The sequence below is a fragment of the Gorilla gorilla genome, chromosome 22 (assembly GCF_029281585.2).
Source record: "Gorilla gorilla gorilla isolate KB3781 chromosome 22, NHGRI_mGorGor1-v2.1_pri, whole genome shotgun sequence".
Classification (NCBI taxonomy): domain Eukaryota; kingdom Metazoa; phylum Chordata; class Mammalia; order Primates; family Hominidae; genus Gorilla; species Gorilla gorilla.
The window spans coordinates 34,290,309-34,312,139 of NC_073246.2; the positions used below are offsets into that span (position 1 = coordinate 34,290,309).

At 46.7% G+C, this 21,831-nt stretch overlaps 1 protein-coding gene across 8 annotated transcripts in view; it reads left to right on the forward strand.

Moving 5' to 3' along the window:
• The first annotated feature begins 16,072 nt into the window (after positions 1 to 16,072).
• Positions 16,073 to 21,831, forward strand: part of EVA1C (eva-1 homolog C) — a 102,804-nt gene continuing 97,045 nt past the window's right edge. For 2 of the 8 annotated variants that reach the window (XM_031005135.3, XM_031005134.3), the window contains exon 1: positions 16,732 to 17,308. In XM_031005135.3, the coding sequence (XP_030860995.2) occupies positions 17,149 to 17,308 (160 nt within the window). In that variant the 5' untranslated portion in view covers positions 16,732 to 17,148. Of the gene's footprint in view, positions 16,488 to 16,603; positions 17,359 to 21,831 lie in introns of those variants that run through there. The other 6 variants (XM_063702598.1, XM_055373987.2, XM_063702597.1 and 3 more) reach the window with 6 other exon arrangements.

Consider the following 21,831-nt stretch of genomic DNA (forward strand, 5'->3'; position numbering starts at 1 on the left):
AAAACCTGCAGCAATTATCATGCACAATGGGAAAACTATATGAACTTGAATTATGACTGGGAACAATAGGAAAAACAGGGATGTCCACCATGCTACTATCTATTATGAGAGGTCGTGGCTAGTGAAATAAGGCAAGACAAAGAAATAAGAAATGAAACTGTAATCTAATTGGAAAATTCAACAGAAATGCAAACTAAATAAGAATTTAGCAAGGTTGTCAGACATAAAATCAGTTACCAAAATTGGTAGCATTACCTCTACATTAGCAATAGCTAATTTAAATATGTAGGAGAAGCTGGGTGTGGTGGCTCATGCCTGTAATCCTAGCGCTTTGGGAGACTAAGGTGGGAGGATCACTTGAGCTCGGGAGCAACATAGTAGGACCTTGTCTCTACAAAAAAAAAAAAAAAAAAAAAAATTTAAGTAGCTGGTGTGGTGGTGCATATCTGTATTGCCAGCTAGTCAGGATGCCAAGGTGTGAGGATTGCTTGAGCCCAGAAGACTGAGCCTGCAGTGAGCCAGATTGCTCCACTGCACTCCAGCCAGGGCAACAGAGGGAGATCCTGTCTCAAAAAATAAAATAAATATAAAACAAAAATAAATAAATATGTGGTAGAAAACAAAGCACCATTTAGAAAAAAAAACCCTACAAATTCTCAGAATTAAACTAAAAAGACTGCACAGCATCTTTAAGGACAACATTGTAAAATAATATTTGGTTAAATAAAGATACATACTATGTTCACGGAAGAATGTCTTCACATTGTAAAACTGTTAATTTTTCCTAAATTAAGCTGTAAACTATTACCATTCCAATAAAAATTAAATTCAGAAAACCATAATATATTCTTATGGAAAAAGAACAATCCAGGAATAGCTAAGTCAGCTTGACAAGACTAAAGGGTATCTTACCTTATGCATGAAGACATATCTCAAAGTTACAATGGTCAAATTAGAATGGCAGTGGCAAAAGAACAGACAAATAGGCTGGGCACAGTGGCTCACACCTGTAATCCCAGCACTTTGGGAGGCCGAGGCGGGCAGATCACAAGGTCAAGAGATTGAGACCATCCTGGCCAACATGGTGAGACCCTGTCTCTACTTAAAAAAAAAAAAAATTAGCTGGGCGTGGTGGTGCATGCCTGTAATCCCAGCTACTCGGGAGGCTGAGATAGGAGAATCACTTGAACCTGGGAGGCAGAGGTTGCAGTGAGCTGACATTGTGCCATTGCACTCCAGCCTGGGCGACGAAAGCGAAACTCCGTCTCAAAAAACAAACAAACAAAAAACAAAACAAAACAAACAAACAAAAAACAGACAAATAGCCTGGTGGAATGGAATACAGACTCCAAAACAGATCTATGTAATGGAGGTACAGGTTAACAAATCTGAAACTTCTTTTTACATATCCTGGAATTGAAAAATAAGTAAATGGATAAAGGATGGTGGGAGCCAGGTTTCACACTGTTGGAAAGGGAAGTTACATATAAGCAAAAGGGTAAGGCTAGAACAGACCCTGTGATACTGGATTAGAGTTGGAAACATCAGCATGATCTCATGTTTAGTTTAACACAGGTAGAGATGGATTGGTACAGAAATAAGTAGAAATACATATTCTACCTGGGTTTGTACACAAGCATATATTTCCTAGCTCTGTTCACTGGTAGGGCCTAGAAGCAGTCACACCCCAGAAGCAATGAGCACACTCAGTGTCCAGATCTTGGTTTCTAATACCGTTATCAAACAAAAGGAACCAGGGTGGGTGTGGTGGTTTATGCCTGCAATCCCAATATTTTGGGAGGCCAAGGTAGGTGGATCACCTGAGGTCAGGAGTTCGAGACCAGCTTGGCCAACATGGCAAAACCCCCATCTCTATCAAAAATACAAAAATTAGCTGGGTGTGGTGTCATGCACCCGTAATCCCTGCTACTCAGGACACTGAGGCAGGAGAATTGCTTGAACCAGGGAGGCGGAGGTTTCAGTGAGCCAAGTTTGTGCCACTGCACTGCAGCCTGGGTGACAGAATGAGACTCTATCTCAAAAAAAAAAAAAAAAAAAAAGGAGAAAAGAAAAAAGAAAAAAAAAAACACACACCATAAAAATATAAAAATAAAAAGAACCAGGGCTCCTTAGAGAAATGGCTGATTCTAAGGCTGGGACAGGGAACACATAAGGTGAGTGTGGAGTATCTTGTAGTACCAGAAAGTAAGAAATGCTTCAAAAACAAAAGAATGGAGCTATGTCAAAGAGTCACAGGAACCAACTTGAAAGAACCCCCAATGGAACAGTTTTGGTGACAAAATGAATAATATAGCATTGGATTATAACCTAGGGTAAAAAGTAAATATATGTAAGTCTATACTGATATAAAAAATGATGATCACCAGGCATGGTGGCTCATGCCTGTAATCCTAGCACCTTGGGAGGCTGAGACAGGAAGATCACTGGAGCCCAGGAGTTTGGGTCCATCTTGGGCAACAGTTTAGCAAGACCTCATCTCTAAAAGAAATAATAATAATAAAATAAAAATAAATTGATTGCTAAGTAAATAAATGGGGGAGAAGAGATAAATCTTCCTTACAAAAGTAATCCAAATAATACATGTAGATACTTCCTGCTTCAAGAGGTGGAGCTTAATTCAAATACTCCTCCCCACTTCCCCAGTGTAGGTTTAGTGACCTACTTTTAAAGACTGGAATATGACAAGGGAAAAATGATAACTCTATAATAGAGAAGCATGGCAAACACTACCTTATCCAAGGGATCAAAGTTAATGTCATGTATAAATCATGTTACTGTGATGTACCCCTGAAGTGATGTGATGAAGATGCTTTGCCTCTGTATATCCTTCCCGAAACCCAAAATCCCAGCCCAATTGTGTGGAAAACATCAGAGAAACCTAAATTGAGGGACAGTCTAAAAAGTACATGAGCAGTACCCTTTAAAAGTGTCGAGGTCATGAAAAGCAATGAAGAACTGAAACACGACCACAGACCAGATGTGATGGGAGACACAATGATAAAATGCACTGTGGTACCCTGGACTGGACCCTGGAGCAGAAAAAGGCCACAAGGGGAAAAATTAGTACAGCACAAATAAAATAAAGTCTGGCGTTTAGTTAATAGTAACGTCCCAATGCTGGTTGCTTAGTTAGCAAATGTACCCTACAACTGTGAGAAATGTAAAACATTAGATGAAACTGGCTGAGAGTGTATGGAATTTTTTCAAATGTTCTGCAAATCTAGAATCATTTCAAAATAAAAAGTGTAGTCAAGGCCAGGTACAGTGGCTCACACCTGTAATCCCAGCACTTTGGGAGGCTGAGGTGGATGGATCACTTGAGGTCAGGAGTTCGAGACCAGCTCAGCCAACATGGTGAAACCTCATCTCTACTAAAAGTACAAAAAGTATCTGGGCGTGGTGGTACATGCCTGTAACCCCAACTACTGGGGAGGCTGAGACAGGAGGATCACTTGAACCCAGGAGGTGGAGGTTGCAGTGAGCCAAGATCGTGCCACCGCACTCCAGCCTGGGCAACAAAGTGAGACCCTGTCTCAAAAAAAAGAAAGAAGGAAGGAAGGAAAGAAAGAAAGAAAAAAAGAAAGAGAAAAGTGTAGTTAAAACAAAGACCTATGCATAGATAGGAACTTTTTATTTTTAATTTTGAAACAGCTTTATTAAGGTATAACTGATATGCAATCTAATGGCACATATTTACTGTGTATGATTTGATGAATTACCTCCTGGCTCCTGGTAACCACCATTCTATTCTCCGCTTCTATGAGTTTGACTATTTTAGGTACCGCTTATAAGGAGAGTCCTGTCCTTCTGTAACTGGCTTCTTTCACTCAGCAGACACCCAGAATAATTGAAATAAGGTTATTGAAGGGATATTTGCACTCCCTGTTCATTGCAGCATTATTCACAATCGCCAATTTACAGAAGCAACCTAAATGCCTATCGACAAATCAATGGGTTAAAAAAAATGCGGCATTTAGTATACAATGAAATATTATTCAGCCTTAAAAAAAGAAGGAAATCTTGATATTTTTGACAACATAGATGAACCTGGAGACCATTATAGAAATGTGATATGCGATCAAGACAACACCAAAATCAGTGGGAGAAGGGTGGTGTGGTAGATTACAAAATATGGTCCCAAATTCCTCCCACCCTGGAATTCATGCCCCTTTGCAATTTGACTTTGCAGTTCTCATTGGGAGGTTGGGACATTTCTTCCCCTGTTGGGGAGCAATTTGGAACCACAGATCTCCAGGGGTAGCTGACTGCCAGTGTCATGATACTGTCATTATCTCTTCATTTAACATCTCCTCTCAGAGTACTCCTGGCTTGCTAGTTTAAATTGTGAAAATTTTCTGCATTGGCCTCATTTTATTTACATTCTTTGGTCTTTACTGTTCATTACTATTTAAATGTGTTAACATTTAAATGACATCTATACTGTAATTTTCCTTTGTCACTATTGAAGTCACCCTGGACTGCTAATTGCAAACATAATCGTATTTTCAGAGAGGTTTATTTTAGGCAGATTGCCCCTTAAGTTGCAGGAAGATGGAAAGAATGGCAGGCAGATCACCAAGAATACTCTGACGATGAAGATGAATAAAGTGGGTAAGAGTGACTGGGATGGGCAAGGAATGGCAGACCCCTGAATGAGTTAGGGAGTGATCGAGCTTGAGTATTTGTGCCACCCAGATCTCATATTGAATTGTAATCCCCAATGCTGGAGGTGGGGCCTGATGGTGGGTCTTTGGGTCATGGGGGTAGATCCCTCATGGCTTGGTGCAGTCTTTGAGATAGTGAGTGAGTGCTCGTGAAATCTGGTCATTTAAAAGTGTGTGGCACCTCCCACACCCCAGCTCTTGCTCCTGCTTCCATCAGGTGAGATGTCTTGTCCCTCTTTGCCTTTGGTCATGAGTAAAAGCTCCCTGCAGCCTCCCTAGAAGCAGATACTGGCACTATGCTTCCTGTACAGCCTGTAGAACCAGGAGCCAATTAAACTTCTTTTCTTATAAATAACCCACCCTCTGGTATTCTTTTAGAGGAATGCAAGAACAGCCTAACACAGGGAGAAAAGCCAAGGCAACCGATAGGTAAGAAAGAGCCCTCTAAGCAGAAGCTATAGCCAATGCAAAAGCACTGAGGTGGGACAGCAAAAAGGCCAGTGTGTCTGAAATGGAGGGAGGGCGATCATGGTAAAAGTGAGGCCAGTTGGAGTGGCTCATGCAGAGCCTGGTTGGACAAGGTAAAGTCTCCATAGCATTTGAATTGTCTGGATTTGCCATTCCCAAACTGGGCACCAAAGTGCTCAAAGCACCACATTGCCTTGGAATGTTTTCAAAAGTTGAGGGAAATCCATCAATTCTTGACATCTGTTCATTACCAGGCAAACTACTGGCTCAAGGTGGTTCATAGATTCAACATTAGATTGTGCTAGTTTCCAGCTGGGTGCAGTGGCACACGCTTATAATCGCAGCACTTTGGGAGGCTGAGGCTAGCAGATCACCTGAGGTCAGGAATTCAAGACCAGCCTGGCCAACATTGCGAAACCCCATCTCTACCAAAAAAACACAAAAATTAGCCAGGCGTGGTGGCAGGCACCTGTAATCCCAGCTACTCAGGAGGCCGAGGCAGGGAGAATTGCTTGAACCTGGGAGGCAGAGGTTGCAGTGAGCTGAGATCGTGCCATTGCACTCCAGCCTGGCAACAGAGTGAGACGCCATCTCAAAAAAAAAAAAAAAAGAGATTGTGCTACTTTGGAAGAAGAGATGAAGAGATGAGTTCACAGCTTTGCAACGCTGGGTTTCCGGGGCTTACCATGATGAAAAGCATCAGCCAAGTGTGGTGGTGCCTGCCTGTAGTCCTAGCTACTTGGGAGGCTAAGGCAGGAGGATCACTTGAGCCCAGGAGTTCGAGGTTGTAGTGAGCTGATCGAGACACTGCACTCTGGTCTGGGGAACAGAGGAAGAACCTCTCTCTAAAAAAAAAAAAAAAAAAAAAAAAAGAGCAAGCCCCAAGCTAAAATCAACACGGGTCAAGAAATGAGAGTGTGGTATCCAATCTGATTTCAAGGTTGAAGAAATAGTGACATGTCCAACGGGCACACACACCCCATTAGAAATTATTTGTGCTTATTTAAGAATAAAGGAGGACTGGCCATGGTGGCTCATGCCTCTAATCCCAGCACTTTGGGAGGCCAAGGCGGGCGGATAATCTGAGGTCAGGACAGTCAGCCTGGCCAACATGGTGAAAGCCCATCTCTACTAAAAATACAAAAGTTAGCTGGGAGTGGTGGCAAGCGCCTGTAGTTCCAGCTACTCAGGATGCTGAGGCAGGAGAATCACTTGAACCCAGGAGGCGGAGGTTGCAGGGATCACACGATTGCACTCTAGCCTAGGAGAGAGAGGGAGACTCTGTTTAAAAAAGAAAAAAGAAAGAATAAAGAAAAACATTTTTATTTCCATCATATGTATTTAGCATATATGTAAACTGCTTCTTTATTATTAGAACACAAATACTTATGTTGTTTGGATATAGCTATTTAATAAACTTAACAGTTTAGGTTTGGGTTTTGTCCTGGGGCACTTGAAAAATTATTGAGACACTAAAGGTGCCATGAACTGAGAAAGACTGAGAACCTCTGGTCTATACCTTTGATCAGAGCTCACTTTTATTAATTCTAAATTCCCTTTGTGGACTTTGATTATTTATTTATTTATTTTTTTGGCAGCCTTAGGCTTTCCCTTGAGAATGAACATTTAAAACTTGTAAATTTTTTGTACACCCACGTTCATAGCAGCATTATTCACAATAGCCAAAAGGTGGAAGCCATCCGTGTCCATCAATGGATGAATGGATACACAAAATGTGGTATATACCTACCATGGAGTATTTTTCGGTCTTAAAAAGAGATAAAATTCTCACAACCTTGAAAACATTATGCTAAGTGAAATAAGCTAGGCACAAAAGGACAAATACGGTATAATTCCACTTATATGAGGTACCTACAGTAGTCAAATTCATAGAGACAGAAAGTGAAGGCCGGGCACGGTGGCTCATGCCTGTAATCCCAGCACTTTGGGAGGCCAAGGCGGGCAGATCACCTGAGGTCCAGAGTTCGAGACCAGCCTGACCAAGGTGGAAAAACCCCGTCTCTACTAAAAATACAAAATAAGCCGGGCGTGGTGGCTCATGCGTGTAATGCCAGCTGCTGAAGCAGGAGATCGCTTGAACCTGGGAGGCGGAGGTTGCGGTGAGCCGAGATCACGCCATTGCACTCCAGCCCGGGAAACAAGAGCAAAACTCCGTCTTAAAAAAAAAAAAAAAGAAAAAACAAAAAAGAAAGTGAAATGGTGGTTGTCAGGGGATAGGAGAAAGGGGAATGTAGAGTTAGTGTTTAAATGGATGCAGTGATTCAATATTGGAAGATGAAGAGATCTGGAGATGGAAGTTGATGATGACTGCACAACAACGTGAACGTACTTAATGTTACTGAACTTTACAGTTAAGATGGCTAATATGGTAAAGTTCACGTTACGTATATTTCACCATAATAAAAACATATTTTTGAAATTCATGGACCACGATCATCACTCCTAAAACATAAATTAAGATTCCCACCTACAGAGGGCGCCATTGACAGCTCCTAGTGGCATTCGGGGGTTGGGTGTGCAGGACCCACAACTGCCTGAAGCTCCAGCCTTCTCCTTCCCCAGCCAGCTGCCTGTGCAACAGTCCTCAGCCTCCCCCACCTTTCCCTCACCCTTCTGAGACTTTTGCTGAGGTTTTTGTTTTGCTTGTTTTTTTAAAACTGCTGCCGATCAAGGGGAAACAGACTGGGCATATCCGTGACTACCCCTCTCTTTTCTTCCTTCTAGGAGAGACAAAGTCACTAGAAAAGCTAATGTGGTACCTACATACAACAAGATATCATTCAACCTCAGGAAGGAAGGATATTCTGACACATGCTACAACAACCGGGATGCACCCTGAGGTCATTATGCTAAGTGAAATAAGCCAATTAATCCTGTATGATTCCGCGGATAGGAGGTACCCAGAGAAGTCAAATCCATAAAGACAGAAGTAGAATGGTGGCTGACAGGGCTGGGGAGAGGTGGGGATGGGGAGTTGGTGTTTAATGGGTACAGAGTTTCAGTTTAGCAAAATAAAAAGAGTTCTGTGGATACGGGGTGGTGATGGCTGCACAAGAATGTGAATGTACTTAATATCACTGAACTGTACACTTAGAAATGGCTAAAATGGGCCAGGCACAGTGGCTCACACCTGTAATCCCAGCACTTTGGGAGGCTGAGGCAGGCAGATCTCTTGAGGTCAGGAGTTCGAGACCAGCCTGGCCAACATGGTAAAACCCTGTCTCTACTAAGTATACAAAAATTAGCCAGGCATAGTGGCAGCACCTGTAGTCCCAGCTACCCAGGAGGATGAGGCAGGAGAATCACTTGAACCCGGGAGGTGGAGGCTGCAGTGAGCCCAGATCATGCCACTGCACTCCAGCCTGGGCTACAGAGTGAAACTCTGTCTCAAAAAAAAAAAGGTTAAAATGGTAAATTTTATGTTATGTATATTTTACCACAATAAAAATATTTATACATAAATTTGTGTATTTATATATCATATATACATATGTGTATTTATATATGCATATATAAAAATATCTATATTTTACCACTATAACATATTTTTAAAAGAAAAATGATTTTTTTCTTTTTGGATGTGTGTGTGCGTGTGTGTGTGTGTGTGTGTGTGTGTGTGATATCAGGTCCTTGAGGACTTGAAAAGCTCAAATCAGATTTGGCTGGCATTTCAGAAGAAAGCCAGGCCTCCAAAACTCAGGTGTGTCACAGAGGGCTCAGGGACAGGGATGCTGCTGAGCAGAGGAAAAGGATGAGGGAGTGAGCCTGGCCTAAGGAGGCCAACAGAGTGGGCCAGAGGTGGGGAGGGAAGAGGGTATTCAAAAACCAGGGTTGAGGAGAGTGTCCCAGCCAGTTCACAGGAAGAAGAAAAAAAATTCTGGTGGAAAAGCCATTCCGGTATCCCACTAGAGCAGCGATCCCCACCCTTTTTGGCACCAGTAACCAGTTTCTTTCATTCTCTCTCTCTTTTTTTTTTTTTGGAGATGGAGTTTTGTTCTGTCATCCAGGCTGGAGTGCAGTGGTGTGATCTTGGCTCACTGCAACCTCTGCTTCCTGGGTCCAAGCGATTCTCCTTCCTCAGCCCAAGTAGCTAGGACTACAGGTGCCTGCCACCACACCCAGCTAATTTTGTATTTTCAGTTTTCACAATGTTGCCTAGGCTGGTCTTGAACTCTTAGTCTCAGGTGATCCATCTGCCTCGGCCTCCCAAAGTGCTGGAATTACAGGCATGAGCCACCGTGCCGAACATGGGGACCAGTTTTGTGTAAGACAATTTTTCCAAAGATCGGGGTTGGGGGGATGGTTTGGGGATGATTCGAGTGCATTACATTTATTGTGCACTTTATTTCTGTTATTATTACATTGTAACATATAATGAAATTATTACACAAATAACTATAATGTAGAATTAGTGGGAGCCCTGAGCTAGTTTTCCTGCAACTAGATGGTCCCATCTGGGGGTGATGGGAGACAGTGACAGGTCATCAAGCATTAGATTCTTGTAAGGAGCATGCAACCTAGATCCCTCACATGTGCGGTTCACAATAGGGTTCACATTCCCATGTCACTCCTTCGCTCCTGTCAAGGAGGCAGAGGCCAGGCAGTAATGTGAGCCATGGGGAGCGGCTGTAAATACAGATGAAGCTTCTCTCACTTCTCTCACCAGTATGGTAGCCCAGGGCTGGAGACCCCTGCACTAGAAGATCAGGGCTGCTGTCACTCAGAGGAACAAGTTAGAAACTGTTTCCACCTAAGAGTTCAAATTAAAACCAAACACGGTGGCTCACACCTGTAATCCCAGCACTTTGGGAGGCCAAGGCAGGTGGATCACTTGAGCTCAGGAGTTTGAGATCAGCCTGGGCAACATAGCGAGATCTCATCTCTACTAAACATTTTTTTAAAATATTAGCCAGGCATGGTGATGTACGCCTGTGGTCCCAGCCACTCAGGAGGCTGAGGCAGGAGGATCGCTTGAGCCCAGAAGGCTGAGACAGCAGTGAGCTGTGATTGTGCCACTGTACTCGAGCCTGGGCGACAGAGTGAGTGAGACTGTCTCAAAAACAAAAAAACAAAAAACAAAATTTAAAAAATAAATTAAAACCAAACACTATCTTATACCCAATAAAAAATAATATGCAAAGTCCATAAAATGATTATATTTATTGTCATGGCTACCCATGTGTGAAGCTTCTACTCTGACTGGCTCCTTTTTTTTTTTTTGAGATGAAGCCTCCTTCTGTCGCCCAGACTGGAGTGCAATGGCATGGTCTTGGCTCACTGCAACTTCCGCCTCGTAGGTTCGAGCAATTCTCCTGCCTCAGCCTCCCGAGTAGCTGGGACTGTAGGCACGCACCACCATGCCCAGCTGATTTTTGTGTTTTTATTAGAGACAGGGTTTCACCATTTTAGCCAGGCTGGTTTCAAACTCCTGACCTCAGGTGATCCACCTGCCTCGACCTCCCAAAGTGCTGGGATTACAGGCGCGAGCCACCGCACCTGGTCCCGACTAGCTCTTCAGGCTCTAAACTCCACCACAATCCACAACACAAGTAGCAGTCATGGCAGAGATGGGATTTGCATCTTTGAGCTCTGACCACAGAGCCCACACCAATAACGACTGCCCTAAAGCATGACCAGGCAAGCTTGGTTTAGCAGAACCAGAGCTGCTGCTTTCCAACATTCTAGGGAGCTTCCTTCCTTTAGCACACTTTCCTTAATGACGGCAGAGCACTAGGTTGGAGGAGTGCCTGGTGCCCGGATGGAAGGGAAGAGCAGTAAGGAGGGTGGAGAGAGGGAGTAGGGGTTTCTGCCCTTTGTTCCCAGCTACAGCCCAGGCTGGCCCGGCTCCCTGTAGCATTTGCTGAAGGCAGCAGGTCACTGGCACCTCAGGGCTTCTGTTGAAAGCAGCACCTTCCTGCCTCCCTCGATGGGGAAAAAGTCACCTGCTTTCTCCAGGATGAAAGCCATGGTGTCCCCCAGAAACTGAGTGTACCACTTAGAACACTTGGGAATTCCCACACTGAAAAATTCCCTTTTTTTTTTTTTGGAGACTGAGTCTTGCCCTGTCACCCAGGCTGGAGTACAATGACATGATCTCAGCTCACTGCAATCTCCACCTCCCAGGTTCAAGCAATTCTCCTTCCTCAGCCTCCCAAGTAGCTGGGACTACAGGTGCATGCAACTATGCCTGGCTAATTTTAATTTTTGTATTTTTTGTAGAGATGGGGTTTCCCAATGTCGGCCAGTCTGGTCTTGAACTCCTGACCTCAAGTGATCCTCCCGCCTTGGCCTAAAAGTGCTGGGATTACAGGCCTGAGCCACTGCACTCGGCCTTGAAAATTTCCCATGGATCTGAATTCAGTCCTTCACAACGCTTCAAAAACTTCCAAGAGTTTGCACGTGCTGCATTCTTCTTTTACAAAGACAATGATTCACGTATAAACTGATAGCATATGCAAAAGGTGAGAATACATAATTAAGAAAACACTCAGGAATGAAAAGAATCAGTATAGATTTAGCCTGGTTTTTTTTGAAATCCTACATCTATTTTAAATAGGTTATGGGTTTTTAGAGTCAAAATGGATTTTAGCATTCATTTTTTTCATTTTGCAAATGTGAAAAAGTGAGAGACAGGCGAGTCAAGTGCCTCTGTGGGTTCCTCTGTCTCAGTGGCAGAGCTGGGACTTGACCTGAGGTCTCCTGAGTGGCTATTTGAATATAGGTTGACACTATTGGATGAGATGCCTTTGACCTTGTATGGGCTGTCAGTACAGACATCAGTTGACTGCTGTGCACATATTCTGAAAGACCTCCTTCTGGCCGGGCACAGTAGCTCATGCCTGTAATCCCAGACTTTGGGAGGCCGAGGCGGGCAGATCAGGAGGTCAGGAGTTAGAGACCAGCCTGACCAACATGGTGAAACTGTATCTCTACTAAAAATATAAAAATTAGCTGGGCGTGGTGGCACATACCTGTAACACCAGCTACTCAGGAGGCTGAGGCAAGAGAATCACTTGAACCCAGAAGGTGGAAGTTGCAGTGAGCCGAGATCGCACCACTGCACTCCAGCCTGGGTGACAGAGCGAGACTCCATCTCAAAAAACAAAACAAAACAAAAACCTCCTGCAGAAGGCTTTGGGGCCACACCTTCCCACACAACTTTTCTAGTGCACTGTGGCTTTTGCAGTCCTCACCAAGCAGGCTCCTTGCTATTGATGCGGCTCTGTGGTGCCAGCTCTAGAAACAAACCACCATTTGTTGCTTTCTAAAAAAAAGCCTTTTAAGCTCCAGACGACATTCGGCCTCTCTCTCCTGAGCTGAAAGGTTGGTTTCTTTGAGGTTTCCAAATGGCAGCTTATGTCTTCTCAGAAGGGCTACAGCCCATTTGTTGGAAGCCAAAAACCTTACCTCAATGGCCCAGGTGAGAGGACATGGCTCAGGGTTGCAGTCTGAGTGTGAAGCACATAAACATCTCCCATAATAGGCTTGGTGGCTGGGCCTGGTGGCTCAAGCCTGTAATCACAGCACTATGGGAGGCCGAGGCAGGTGGATCACCTGAGGTCAGGAGTTCAAGACTGGCCCAGCCAACAAGGTGAAACCCTGTCGCTACTAAAAATACAAAAGAAAAAGAAGAAGAAGAAAAAAAAATTCGCTGGGCGTGGTGGTGCACACCTGTCATCCCAGCTACTTGGGAGGCTAAGTCAGGAGAATCACTTGAACCCAGGAGGTGGAGATTGCAGTGAGCCAAGATCGTGCCACTGCACTCCAGCTTGGGCAACAGAGCAAGACTCCACCTAAAGAAAAAATAAATAGGCTTGGATATGGCAGAGGGTGAGAGACAAGTAGCTAGAATCTCAAGGAAGAAGGAAAATAGAGATGTAACATGGAGCTGAAAAGAAGGTGCAGGAATTGCTTTAAAAGAAAACAAACAGACAGAAAGTAAGACCTGTAATTTACAATGTCCTGTAAAGGTTACCTCTTGCACACGTGGACTGAATGCTGTGACTACAGAGGCACTTTTCAAACTAGTACAAGAAGGAACAAGATTGTCCAACGGTGCCATCACTTAGAAAAGAACCCTTTATTTTACCTCCACCTAATTGCTGTGCCTTTGCAGTATAAGAGGGCTTCAAGTCTTGGTTCGGATGGTCAGTATGACTCTGTGCCCTCAGTCTCCCCATTTGAGAAATGAAGATTCCTGTTGTACCTGGGCCAGCTTCATATGACCTGAGCAATCACTCAGGGCCCTGTGTTCAAAGCATTAAACTATGCTTGGTTTAATGCTCTGCTGTTATCATCCTGGAATTCTTAATAATTCTTGAACAAGGGGCCCCACATTTTCATTTTGCACTGGGCAAGTAAATGACGTAGTTAGCCTAGTTAGTACCTATCTCAAAGGGTTGTTGTGAGTATTAATACTTTGGAAACACTTTATTATTTGGCACACCAGTCATCATTCACTTTAATTCCAGCTCCCATAACTGTGTTGAATTACCAAGTGGCTATGGCTGTTTTTATTATTCAAATTCCATCATAGTAGAAAGCATTTAAGGAAAACTGCCTCTGTGGAAAAGATTATTTCTCTCCAGACCCCAGATTGATTTTACACTGTTCATCCCTCTTTGAAACATATATTCCTTTTCCCACTTTTCCATCCTATGGGTTGTTACAGTGCCTCAGAGTTAAGGTATTTGACCTACGAAGCTCTTAGAAAAGTGTGGGGTCCAGAGAGAAAGATAACTGAGCAATTCAGTTTTCTCGCAAGATTCCAAAATTCTTAAAGAGATCAGATTAGGACCAAAATCTTCTGATTTAACAGTGAGGGGCTAAGGGACAAAACAGAGGGAAACCAGAGAGACGTCCTTCAGACTCCTCTCATAGCCCACGACCGCCCGGACGCATTGTGCTGTCCATCTGCCTTCTAAACATCCTTCCACTGTGGCCGCTTCTCCTCTTCTCTCTGGGTGTACAGCGAGCACATCAGCCCAAGCACAGCCATAAACCCCTGACTGCACTCTCTCCCTCACCATGGCCATCTCCCCAGACCCACTTTTCTTTTTTGAGACGGAGTCTCGCTCTGTCTTGCCCAGGCTGGAGTGCAGTGGTGCAACCTCGGCTCACTGCAGCCTCTGCCTCCCGGGTTCAAGCAATACTCCTGCCTCAGCCTCCCGAGTAGGTGGGACTACAAGCATGTGCCGCCATATGTATTTTTAGTAGAGATGGGGTTTCACCGTGTGGGTCAGGCTGGTCTTGAACTCCTGACCTCAGGTGATCCACTCACCTCGGCCTCCCAAAGTGCTGGGATTACAGGCGTGAGCCACTGCAGCCGGCCACACGCCATATTTTGTTTATCCATTCATCCACTGAGGTTCTTCCATCTGTCAGCTCTTCTAAATAATGCTGCAAGGAATATTGGTGCATAAGTATCTGTTTGAGTCTGTCTCTGCTTTCCGTTATTTGGCATACATACTTCCAGGGCCTGCTTTTGACTCCTCCAGTCCATTTGCACTCAGCAGCTGAGAAGGACTTTTTACCAACACACATCCAATCACATCACTTTTGTACTTACAGTTCTTCGCTGGCTTAAGATAAAAGACGGAAATGCTCACCAAAGTCTCCAGGGCCCTGAGCTCTGGCCTGCCGACCTCCAAGTCCCCTGGCTCTTCCCTTTGCTCTGCTCCAGCTGTCCAGACTTTTCTCCATCCTTCAAGACAGCCATGCTTCTTTTGGATTTCAACATGCTGGTCCCTTTTTCTAAAATGTTCATCCTCCCGCAACACCCGGGTTTTGCTAGTTTTTGCTTGGCCAATTCATCCTCTATCTTTCTCATCCATCTTGCCTTAAAATGCTCCTGAATATCTCCCTTCCTCCCTCGGGCTCAGCTCCTCCATTCCTCGCTTCTGCTCCCATGGTTCCTGTCTTTCGTGACTGTCCGTTCACGGGGCATTATTTTCCAATGTCTGTCTTCCCTGCTGTAATAGTAACTGTATGCATTCATCCACTGGAGTTGCTTCCATCTTTTGGCCATCATAAATAATGCTGCAATGAATATTGGTGTGCGAGTATGTTTGAGTCTCTGCTTTACCAGGTAAGAAATCCTGGGGATGCTGTCACAGTGAGTAACAGTGCCCACTTAGACATTTGGAAGCCAGTGCAGACCCACAGGGCAGTGCTGCCCACTCCCAGGACTCGGGAGCATGGCTGCCTCCCTGTGCCAACACTGTCAGTCACTAGCGCAGAACCTGGCACACGTTGGTACCAATTCATATCTAAACTGGATGAATGAACAAACAGAATGGAAAGTACAGGAGGGACCCGAGTTTTGGACAAACATTACTTACCCTGTGGCTCCTAAGTGCTGGGCATCCTTACCCATACTCCCAGCTTCAGTTTCCCTAACCTAGAGAGCGCACACTAATATTTATGTTCAAATGTTATTGGGGAGGTTGAGTTTTTATTTAATATTTGAATGTAGATTTTAAAAATCATTATGCCAGACAGGCTGGGCCTCACTCGATAAACATTGATGTTTAGCATTTAACACACCTTTCCCCAGACTGGAAGAAGAGGCCGAGATCCCAATTCGGTGACCCAGCCCCTGCTGGAGTACTAGGTGGTATCTAATGCCATCCACCCTTCCGGGATCTTTACGGCCCACCTCTGAGTGGGTCCCACGGGGACCCTCAGCCGCATTTTCTTTCTGCAGGCCTCCCTGCACACTCTGGGGCGTTCGCAGCTCTGGAGCCCGCGGGGCAGTGCGTCCGGCCCCGCCCTGGGCCTCATTATCTACGTTTCCGCGTCACGCCCGCCGCGAACTTGGCAGGCCCTCCCGCCGGGTTCGGGAACACTGTGTGCCTAGGGCCCGCCCTCCTCCCTTCCGCCGGCCCCGCGCGGTCCATAGGGTTTGGGTCGCTAGGCGCCAGGTACCCGCACCCAGCAAGCAGCCACGGAGCCCCTCGCGCACTTGTCCTCGATACCCTTGAGTTGGGGCTACGCAGGCCACTCCTAGGCCACTGGCTGGGCGTCCGAACGTGGGTCACCCCGCGCACAGTCTAGAGGTTCAGAAAGATGCTGTGGCCCACTTTAAAACAAAGCCCAATTATTAGCGCTCGGCGGCTGTTTGCGCCGGTGCAGTGTCAGATCCCCCAGCGCTGCGGACAACCAGCACCCAAAGGAAGCCGAGCTGGAGCTAAAGATCCCGGCTCCGGAGCCATCTGACCGGTTTTGAGACCTCCAGCTCGTCGCCGTCCTGGCTGCGAGAGCTTGGGCACGGCGCCGGGGCTCAGTCTCCTCTTCTGTGAAATGGCGATAACTGTATGTGCCGGGTGACTGCACGTGGCGCGCGGCGGGTGGCGGGGATGGCAGCGGTGCGATCCCACGCCTCCAGGACCCCACCTTCCTGCGGCCCCCGATCGGCCCCGCCCCGGGGGGCGCCCCCGCTGCACGCGCGGCGCTGGCTCCAAAGTGCGTCACGGGCACCGGCCGCGCTCCTTCTGCCGCCAGGGCGAGGCTGGCACCCGGCCAGCGCGGGCAGGGCCACGGGTGCCCGGCTGTTTCCCGGGTGTGGAAGGCGCTCAAGGTGCGCGGCCCGGGGCGCGCTACTGGGGGCGCCCTCCGCGGTGGGCAGCGCGCCAGGGATCGGCCTGGGCAGCCGCGGGGCGCGCGAAGGCTGCGCTTTCCCTACGGCCCCCCTCGCTTCCTCCGGCACGGCGGCAACGGAGATTTCCTCTAGGGGAAACTACGCGGATCCTTTTCGGGGATCCTCGCCCCGCCCCAGTTCTCCGCCCCCTCCCCTTTGCTGGTGCGCCTGGGCTGGCCCGCGCAGGGGAGGAGGCTCTGGCAGCCTGGGCAGGGAGGCGGCGGGGGGCCGCGGAGCCGCTGGCCATCGATTCTCCCCGCCATGTGACGCCGTCCTTAGCCCTGCGACCCCCAGCGCGTCCCGGGCCTGCGCCTCCGCCCCGCCGCGCAGCGCACCATGCTTCTGCCGGGACCCGCACGCCAACCGCCGACGCCCCAGCCCGTGCAGCATCCCGGCCTCCGCCGGCAGGTAGAGCCGCCGGGGCAGCTCCTGCGCCTCTTCTACTGCACTGTCCTGGTCTGCTCCAAAGAGATCTCAGCGCTCACCGACTTCTCTGGTAAGAGCGCCCTCCCTGGCTGTGTGCCCCCGGCACCGCGGAGCGCCCAGGTGAGCCCTCGACTGGGGGCAGCCGCCCCAGTGGACACGGCGGGGTAGGATTAAAGTTGAGGCGTGCTCACAGACACTTGTCTGGTGTGAGCCCTTGGCATATAGGTGGCTGCGAGTGAAGTGGCGACGGGGGACTGCCACTCCCAAGAAGGAAGGGTGTGTAATGTATTCAGAGTTTCTCGCCCTGCTGTTGACCTCGTCAATTTCCTAGCATTAGGGACCTGGTTCTGAGCCACGCTCGTTCTATGGAGGCTCCTTAAACTGAGCCCTGTGCCGCGCCCAGCGCTGTAAAATACACGTGTTGTGGTTGGAGGCGTTGCGCCGCGTTTGTCACCCGCGTAGCCCGTTTGCCCATGTAAGGAGACTAGCCCAGGGGACACTTGACCTCGACTCCACATTGGCAGGTAGAAAGGGAAGCCCGCGGGGACTGGAGGTCTGGTGGAAAGGCAGTGAGGGATGAGGAGATACTTAGATAAGAGAGAGGAGCCTCTCTGCCAAAGTGTACCAGGGTCCTCCCTCTCCAATTCCAGTTTCCTTCACAGAAAATAATGACTTCCTACTCTCGAATGAACTAGGAGGCTTTTCTTTTTGGGAATCGTGATCCAGGCTCTCGCAGCGGATCTCAGATAGTTCTGAGCTTACAGGTGTGACGCCCCGAAGTGAAAGGGATTTCTAGGTTGGCGATAGCCATAGGAGCACATGCTTAAGTTAGCGCTGCAGTTGCTTACGGTAACACATGTCCTTGCCGCTGAAGCACACCTGGATCTCCCTCTGGCAAGCCTGGAGGCCTTCAGCCTTCCCCAGCCCAGCTTAGGGAGCAGCTCTGAGCCCCATACTCCTCCTTCTCCAGGGATCTTCTGCCAAATTCAGGCTTTGCACAGTCAGTCCCTATCGGGTCCTGCAGTGCAGAGTCTTTTGCAACATAATGGTGGTAAAGGGAGTCCTCCTCAGTCCTGTTTGTGCAGTAGGCTAGTACATAGCAAAGAACAAGGGCAAACCAGAAGTTGAGTTGGGGTTCTAGTTTACTTACAGAGAATGTCATTGTTAGTGGAGAGCCCTTAGGTCAGAGGTTCTTTGCTTTGAATATGTAATATCAAGGCAGTATTCTTACCTAGCAAAGGAAGCCAAGATAAGCCTATTTGGCAAGCCACCCATGGCCCTTAAAATCAAGCATCCCAGGATCAGAACTCTGTGGTAAGAGTTCTGGGGAAATGCATCAGACTTTTCAAGCGCTATTAACCTTTTTTTTTGTACTACTAGAACTTTCTTGGCTGCTAGAAAAGCTCTGTATTAGCTGATTTGAGCTATGGAAAGCAGTTCTGAGTTCAGCCACCATCTAGCTCTGAATTCTAAGGAAATAATTGAAAACTGACAAGCCTTTTTGTGTTTGTGACATCATTGCAACTGAACAAATATTGCTTTAGGCAAATTGCAGTGTAACCATTAGATTGTTTTCACAGATTATAGACACTTAAGAGTTCTGTTGCTTTAGGGAAGCAGTTGCAATACTTGTAACAGTCTATAGATTACCACCCAAGTTTGGAATTGTCTGTATCTAGCAACTGTTACATACAGTGGAGTTGAGCTATCAACTCCTTAGTAAAATGAATGATTTGATACATGTTATTCTAAATAGTATCAACGATAAAAGGCATTTTCTTCTGCTTTCCATACGAACCTAAATTCCAGGGTTTCAAACTCCCTGAGCCAGCAGTAGGTGGTGATATTGCCACCCACAACGAGCCTCCATTTTTCCTCTCATCAGTGATGCTCTCCAGAGATCTGAAGATTAGGCAGAACATGTCAGAAGCCTCTTGGGGAGAAGAAAAGAAATATAATGTCCTCCCAAACCACTGATGCACTTAAGTTTAAAACTTAATTCTATATCATGTGAGGTCAGGGAAATATTAGAAAAATCTCAGGGAGAAAGAAAGATCATCTTCCAAAGTTGGCTCATTTGACTTGGATTTTAGCCGCCCTCCCTCTGCAAATTCCTAAGCTCCAAAGATGACCATCTTATTGTTCGGTTCAGTGTTTCAGCTGACGCGAACCCCATGTGGCCTCAAAGCTTGCCGCCTGTGTTCCTGGGACAGTCGGTCCTGTTCCTTTTTATGAACTTGAAGGAGTGCATAGAAACCAAAACTGAGGCCTGGAAAGAGACAGTGGATCCTCCCCTGCAGAGCCTGATCACAATAACCAGGGCTAGAGAGCAGTGTTTGACAATGCAGATACTTGCCTGTTTTTCTAAATAAAGGGAACATCAAAAACTAGCAGAGGATAGAGGAAACTTGGGATCCCTCTGCCCTGCGAAGGAGGAGGGAGGATGGTGTATCCATGTGAAAGAAAGTGCCAGAATGTCAGGGGTCCCAGCCATTGTCTGTACAATATAGGCCCCTTTCTCCCCCCAGGAGATTAGCAGTGCAGAGTTTTGGAAAGTTCCTTAAGCCTTTCTCTTCTTTGCGGCTCTTCCTTGAGCCTTTTCCTGGGGCTGTCAGCTGGTGTAGTTTTCCTGGGTCATTGATTTTTTTTGCCCTCAGGGATTCCAGCATCGATCTCACTCTTAATAAGCCAGAGGCAGCATCGTGGCCCCCTCCTCCTCCCCGTCCATGCTCGTGACTTGTTCTAATCACCTCCAAGCTTGCTAGTAAACAGGCTCCCCAAACACCCCCTTCTCTCTCATCCCCAAAGATTTTGAGATGTCGCCAGCGGCCACTGGAAGGCTATCATCACTGCATTAAAAATGAATCCCAGCGAAGGCAAGAGAAGTTCATGCAAAATTAGTGCCTCTGATCCTTAATCTCATACTCAAATGTGCTTGGCTTTCATCCACTTTCCTCTTTGGGATAGAGTTCTGTTCATTTGACTGCATTCTCAAATTGAGGATTTGGCTTGAGACGTCTAAATTCATCATTGACTTAAAAAACAAAACAAACCCCAGAAGTATAATGCTATGCCCATAGTTCTTTGTTCAGAGAACAAGACAGGGAGCTGGAGCTTGAGGATGAGTGCTGAGAGGAGGGAGGGATGCCCTCTTGAGTAGCAGCCATAAAAAGCAAGGGATCCTCTACATTTTTGCCTTAAAGAGTGGTGTTTCAGTGTGTCTCTTGTATTTAGTTTGTGATGGTCCCTCAGTACTTAACTGTTTTGTGTGTGTGTCTGTGTGTGCTTCTAATTTGTGTTGTTTCTCTGCTGAAGGTAAGCTGGGTCTTCTCTTTCCTCCCTGCTTCTTTCCTTTCTCTCCTTTTCTTTTTCTTTCTTTCTTTTTTTTCTTTTTGAGACGCAGTTTCACTCTGTTGCCCAGGCTGCAGTGCAGTGGTACAATCTCAGCTCACTGCAACCTCTGCCTCGCAGGTTCAAGCAATTCTCCTGCCTCAGCCTCCTGAGTAGCTGGGATTACGGATACCCACCACCACACCCAGCTAATTTTTGTATTTTTAGTAGAGACAAGGTTTCATCATTTTGGCCAGGCTGGTCTCGAACTCCTGACCTCAAGTGATCCACCCACCTTGGCCTCCCAATGTGCTGGGATTATAGGCATGAGCCACCGCACCCAGCCTCTCCTTTTCTTTTTCTTTTGTTTCCTTTTTTTCTCCAAGAAGTTCAAAGTGATTGATGGACTTCTAGGTAGAGGTGGGGAGGAAGGAAGGGAAGGAAAGAGTAGAAAGTTGTTCTAGTTCCCACTTGAATTCCTCAAGAACTCCCACCCTTGGACAAAGTAGACATGACCCTATGTTTCCACATTTGATTTTGCCCTAGGGCACATAGTGGTGAATGTGAGAAGTAGAAGGGACAGGGGATGGGAAACAAGGAGAGTGGGGCAGTCTTTAAGGCCTTCCTTGTACCCAAATGTCCCCAGACCTCAAACAAAGGTCACTCTATAATAGAAGCGTTGTTGTTGTTTTTTAATGGAGTCATGCTCTGCTGCCCAGGCCCGAGTGCAGTGGCTATTCGCAGGTGCAGTTATAGTGCACTGCAGCCTCAAACTCATGGCCTTAACCGATCCTCCTCCCTCAGCCTCCTGAGTAGCTAGGATTACAGGTGTGCATCACCCCACCTGGCCTGGGCCAGTGTTCCAGTCCCTGCCATTGGTAGCCCAAGTGAGCATTAAGTGGTACTTGGTACCAGATTGTATTAGTTTGCTAGGGCTGCCATAACAGTGTACTACAGACTGGGTGGCTTACACAAGGAACATTTATTTTATCACGGTTCTGGAGGCTAGAAGTTCAAGATCAAGGTCTTGGCAGAGTTGATTTCTTCTGAGGCCTGTCTCCTTGGTTTGTAAATGGCATCTCCCTGCTGTATCTTCACATGGTCTTCCCTCCATGTGTGTCTGTGTCCTAACTTCCTCTTCTTACAAGGACATCAGTCATATTGGACTAGACTCCTTCAAATGATCTCATTTTAATGTAGTCACCTATTTAAAGGCCCTGTCTCCAAATACTATCGTAGTCTGAAGTGCTAGAGATTAGACTC